This window comes from Lipotes vexillifer, unplaced genomic scaffold (genome assembly GCF_000442215.2).
Source record: "Lipotes vexillifer unplaced genomic scaffold, Lipotes_vexillifer_v1.1 scaffold225, whole genome shotgun sequence".
Taxonomy (NCBI): Eukaryota; Metazoa; Chordata; class Mammalia; order Artiodactyla; family Lipotidae; genus Lipotes; species Lipotes vexillifer.
Genome location: NW_006787630.1, coordinates 337,796 through 343,647, shown reverse-complemented (window position 1 = coordinate 343,647; position 5,852 = coordinate 337,796). Strand labels below are relative to the sequence as shown.

At 62.4% G+C, this 5,852-nt stretch overlaps 1 protein-coding gene across 3 annotated transcripts in view; it reads right to left on the bottom strand.

Annotated features, from left to right (window-relative positions):
• Nucleotides 1–3,513, bottom strand: part of NFIC (nuclear factor I C) — a 60,110-nt gene extending 56,597 nt beyond the window's left edge. The window contains exon 1 of one of the 3 annotated variants that reach the window (XM_007460334.1): nt 3,411–3,513. In XM_007460334.1, coding sequence (XP_007460396.1) covers nt 3,411–3,440 — 30 coding nt within the window. In that variant the 5' untranslated portion in view covers nt 3,441–3,513. The remainder of the gene's footprint in view (nt 1–3,410) is intronic. The other 2 variants (XM_007460335.1, XM_007460333.1) reach the window with 2 other exon arrangements.
• Nucleotides 3,514–5,852: the final 2,339 nt, after the last annotated feature.

Sequence of the window (5,852 nt, the reverse complement as noted above, 5' to 3'; positions counted from 1 at the left end):
GGAGGGAGGGAGGGAGGGAGAGGGAGAGAGAGAGAGAGGGAGAGAGGGAGAGAGGGAGGGAGAGAACGCTGACTCGGCCAGAATCCCAGCGTCGTGATTTACAAGGCGCCGACCCTGACGCGCAGAGGCACCTCCACCGCAGAGAAAAGATGGGGGAGAGACACAGACACGGAGAGAGACAGAAAGAGGGAGAGAGATGTGGGGCGAGCTTGTGCGTACAGGAGCCAATCAGAGGCCATCAGACCACGGGTGGGGGGGCCACAGGGAGCACCCACCTGCCCAGGCTGGCCAAACAGCCAGGTGGGCAGTGGCCCCGAATCCCCAGCCCCACCAGCCATGCTGTGCCATGCCGGGCAGGCCCTAGCCCTCTCTGATCTTGGCCCCTGTCCCAGCCCTGAGGTGCTGGGGGACCCTCAATCACAGCAGAGCCTCCCAGAACCCACACCAGGCTGGCCCCTCGTGCCTTCCCCCGCAAACCCGCAACAGACACCTGGCCCATAAGAGGTGCTTAATGAAGATCTATTATATTCAATCAAGACAAAGTTGGGGACCCTCTCGCAGCCTCAGTCTCCCCACTGGAGAAATGGGGTAAAAAGAGTGCTGCCCAGCAAGGCAATGAGGTGAAGGAATGAAGGAAAGAATGAATGAACGAGGAAGGGGGACCTGGCGGCCGCACTGCCGTGGCTGCAGCCCAGGCCCAGCCTGCGGCCCCGGGGAATCCTGGGCACTGCAGCCAAGAGGGATTTGGCCCCAAACCCGGAATAACTAACGTGGCGGTGGAGGCGGGCGGGAGGGAGGCCCAGAGCGGGGCAAGCGCGGGGAGGCCGGCCTTCCCGGCGGCAGGATTTATGGAAGTAACGGCTGCCCCACACAGTTCCTCTTCAGAGTAAAAGTGAAAAGCACTTGAGTCACCACTGAAACAGGGACGGGGCTCCCAGAATCCTCCAGGGCCACCCGGGCCGCGGCTGCCACCCCCTCAGTGGACGGGACCCCGGGGGCACAGGGCGGGCTGGCACGGGAGCAGCCCACCCGCCCCCCACCCCTTCACACGCCCCGAGCCGGTCTCGGCTCAGGATCCGGGTCGGATCGGCTAAAAGGGAGCTATTTTAGTATGGGCTCGGGTTGTAAAATTAGTCAAGGGGGGAGATGGAGGCCCAGAGATGGAGAGACAGAGAGAGACAGAGATGGAGAGAGAGCGAGACAAGGAGAGGGAGAGACGCAGACAGAGAGAAATGGGTAGGGTGCGATGAGGTAGCCAGGAGTGGGGGTCCTGCATGGGTAGTCTGGGTCCTTCCGGGTTCCCCCGCTGGAGACCACAGACCAGGCTGGGCCTGCAAGCAGCTGCGAGGATTACACTGAGGGGGTCCTGGGAGGGGGACCTGGGTTCCCCTCCAGGGTGGGGGCACCCGTGGGAGAAAAAGCAGAGGAGGGGGAGCCCCCTGCGCTTGGGCCACCCCATCCCCATCCTAGCCTGGGAGCTCCCTGGTCCTCTCTCTGCCTGTCTCTGTCTCCCGGTCGCCCTGTCCCTTGCACACAGCAACCTCAGGTATTTTTTATTGTCACATTTCCACCAAGAGCCCGCCTGGCTGATCCTTGCCCTGCACCCCAGGGAAAGCCAGGCCTGGGGAGCACAACACCAGCTCTGGTTCTCACTGCCACACACTCTGGGCAACGTGGACGGAGCCTGTCTCCCGAGGAGTCCTGATGGGGGAATTCCAGGGCCCAGTGACAATAGGCTGCGGTCCAACCTCCTCGCCTGGAATAGCCTCCCTGGGCTCAGCCCCCTTGGGCGGCTCTGGGAGCGAGCGCGAGGAAAAGGTGGAGGAGGCGGGGGCACCCCGGGGCCACTCAGGCCACCCTGAGCCCAGAATGAGAGGCCCAAGGTCACCGGGCAACCCTGCCTAGGACCCTCATGGCTCTTGGGGAGAGCTTCGGGCGACAAGAGGCAGAGGGGGGCCAGTGATGACTGCGTCTGGGGACCCCCAAAGTTGCTCTGGAGGGGAAGGAAGGTCTGGAGAGGGGCAGGGACATGCCCAAGGTCACCCTGGGGATGATGGGTAGGACAGGCCCTGAGACCCCCTAAGCACCAGCCCTTACATTCCCCCATGGGGAGCCAGAAACTGGAGGACCTGGAGGGGGCGGGTGAGAGGGAGCCTGCCATGAGTGAGGGGCACCCTCGGATCATGAATGGGGGACCCCCATTGGAGACTGGCATCCACGTGCTCTCTGTACCGTGGTCCTCAGGACACTCAGCCACCGGCTTGACTCCCACCTCCCTATGCCCCGCACTTCACAGCTTGGAGGCCACACTGCCCCTCTCCGGAACCTGCCTTAGCTCCGTGTCACTTCAGGGGAAACTGAGGCCGGGACCCCAGTGGCCTAAGGACACACAAGGAACCGGGGTCAGGGCAGAGCTGGAGGGTGGAACCAGTAGACTTGGGAGGGTGCCCCCCCCCCTCCCTGCCATGGAGCTGGGAGAGGGAAGGGGTCCCCCAGGGGCGACCCGGGACAGGGGCAGCCGCCCCCTTCCCACACATCCCCTGGGTCATTGCACAAGGGCCGAGCCCCGGGCAGTCTGGGAGCTCGGCCAGGGGTGAGAGGCAGCGGGCGGGGGCAGGGGCAGGTGCCGGGCTGGCGAGGGCGTCCGCAGCGCCGCAGTGCCCGGACCAGACCCCGGAACGCCAGGCCTCCCGGCTCCTCCCGGCGGCGGCGGCTCAGTAACTCACAATCGATGCGGCGAAAATATGGGGATGGGGTTGAGGGACGGGGGGAGGGGGGGGAGAGGGAGACCGAGCCGGGACGTCGGGGCCCCCTCCCCCCACGGCTGGCGCCTCCAACTTTGCGGGCCCCCTCCCCCTCCGCGCACACGTGGGCCAATAATGGGGGGAAAGGCTGCCCGGGGCCTGGGTGGCGGCGCACAGGCTTGCGGGGTGGGGGGGGGTCCGGGGAACGCATCAGAGGGGTCCTCGTCTCAAGAGTCCCCGGGCATCCAGGATCCAACCAGGACTCCCTCGATTCCTCCTAGGAGCAGGCCTGGGTCGAGGCCTGGGGCCAGCGCAGAGCCCCACCTTTAGCCTTCTCCCGGGCGCCCCCCGACCTTCCTGGCTGGGGTGGGGGAGCGCGTCCTGCGTCCGGGGAGGGCGAGGCTGTAGGGCGAGCCAGAGAGGTCGCGGGGGGCGGGGCGGGAGTCCCCGGCGAGGGTCCTGGGTGGGGGGGAGGTGTCCCCGGCCCAGCCCAACCCCCCCACCGGACCCCGGCCGGCGGCGGGGGCATCCCGGCCGCGGCGGCGGGAGGGACGCGCGCCTTTTTCGTCCCGCCTCCTCGGGCTTCCAAACTCCGGGGCCGGGCAGCGGGGGACGCGGGGCCGGGGCACAGTGGGGCGCGGGCCGAGGGCAGGGTGGGGGCCGTACCTGGGTCAGGCAGAGCGGGGACGAATACATCCCGGGCGCGGCGGGAGGCGCAGGGCCGGCCGGAGCGGGCGCGCTGAACTTACTGAGTCATTTTTCCAAACCCCCCCCCGCGGCCGCGGCCGGCGCGCTCCTCGCCGCCTCCTCCCTCGGTCTCCCTCCCTCCTCCCTCCCGCGCTCGCCCTCCCTCCTGCGCCCGACTCCCTCTCTCTCCCTCTCTCCGTCTCTCTCTCCTTTCCTGTCCCCCCTCCACCTCCTCCTCTGTCTCTGTCTCTCTCTGTGTCTCTGTCTCTCCTCCCTCTGGCAACCTCCTCTCTCCCTCCCCCAATTTCTCTCCCCTCCCACCCCGAACCTCCCACTTCTCAACATCCAACTTTCAAAGAAACGAGGGAAAAAAGAGCGCGAGCGAGGAACGAAAGCCGCTCCCCGTCTCCATGCCTCCTGAACCCCCATCGTTGCTTATTATTACGAATTTCCAGCCGCCCTGGGCCGGGGCACTGGACGGGGACCCACGGGCCCGCGCACACCCCGACCACAGCGGGTCCCCCTGGACCGCCAGCCCGAGTCGAGTGGGCAGGGGGTGGGTTGTCGCAGGACATTTGGGGTCCATAGGTGGGCTCTGAAGACCACCCCCCCAGCCCGCCCCGAGCAAGCCGGGAAGTTGGAGAAAGGAGCGGGGTGGGGGGGGGGGTTGGGAAAGAACGAAGAAGTGACGTGTGCAGAGGCCCGGCGCGAGCGCGCCTCTTTCCCCTTAAAGATGTACAACCCGGGGTGATTGGCGGGAGAAGGGGTCCCACGGCATCCTCTCCCCCTGCTCCTCTCGAGAGCCAGACAGGGGCTGCAGTCCCCAGGCAGAGGAGCTTGGCTACAACTGCCCTTCCGTGGCCAGAAGGGCCGCAACCAACAGGGGAGCCTCCAGAAATCTGCTGTCTCCTCCTCAGCCAGTATCAAAGGGGAACTGGGAGTTGGGGGGCTTCGGCCTCCCCCATATGTCGCCCCCGTACCCCAGGAGTAAGATGTCCAGGCAGTACCTCAGGCTGGCCAGATAAAACCTCGCAGCCTCTTCCCGGGTGTCTGGTAATTCCTACTGCCCCCCCCCCGCAGTGTGCCCATTTCACGGATCCAGAAACTAAGGCATGCGGAGTGGCTTGAAGCCCGGCTACCTGGCCCCAGGGCCCACACTCTGCAAGCTTGGTTGTTCTCCCTCTGGAATAGATGGGCACAGACCTGGCGCTGACAAACTAGCCTCACCCCTCTCCCAGTTCACTCCAAGAATCCTCCCAGGCTCGCTCAGAGGCCTCGGGCCACCTAGCAGACCAGCATGCTCCCGGATTGGTGTCCACCCCTGTGAAGTGGACGAACAGTGCCCACCCCAGGCGGTTGATCAGCATAAGAATACTGGCACTTAGCAGTATCCGTCAAATATGCACATTCTTAGAAAGCTTGGCCATTTTGCCCCGTGTGTCCCGAGTACAAATGATAACCTCTCGCCAACTTCGGACAGCTGCCCCATGCCCAGGGGCATGGAAGACGCCAGCAACTCTGTTATTCTCCCGTGTTTCAGGGGAGGAAACCAACGCCCCAGGAACGGATGCTACTGACCTGGGGCCCTGGAGCTGGACCAGAAGTGAGCAGGATTCGTACAGGACACATATGCCCTCCATCCCGCCGGCTCCCCCTGCACGTGGGTGATGGCCATTCAAATAGCACTTCACAAATGGTTTTTTAAAAAAACCCACTGTGCAGCCATGGGGGGTATTTAAACCCCAGAAAGAAAGGGAGAGGCAGGTGTCTAGGAATCCAAATGCCAACGTAACATAAAGCAATATTTTATTATATAAAAAGACGCCATGAACACCTGGAGGGCAGAATCCCCAATTCACAGACATTTCCAAGTTCAGGTTGGCTTCGGAGCATTCTCCCAGGTGGCAGTGACCCCCAGACTGCCCCCACGCCTGCCCCACAGGCAGCCTTCCCAAGGCAGTTTAGGTTACTTTGGAAGGCACAGTTTGGAGACCACAGACTCTCTGGACCTCAGTTTCCACATCTGTAAAATGGCAACAATAGACGTATCTCGCATTTTGGAAGTCTGGGCAGATGGGAATCCTTAAGATAACGTGTGGAAAGACTGAGTTAATGTATTAGTGGTGGCAGGTGCCAGTTCACAAACATCAGTGAAGAGTTACACATATATATATATATATATATATATATAGATATCAGTTTTGCTGATATATCAGTCAATGCTACTGAGTTCCTAAAATGCAAAATTCTTTTCTAAATGGATTGAGAAATAATAAAATGTGTTAGCGTCACCAATCCTTGAAAAACAGTTTATTATCATTTGGGGGAGAAAAGATAATAATTTTTTATTTTCCCTACTGTCAGCAGGAGTGGTCCCTACAGTGTACACAGTAGGTCCAAAGCAGGCCAGTTGCAGTGCAG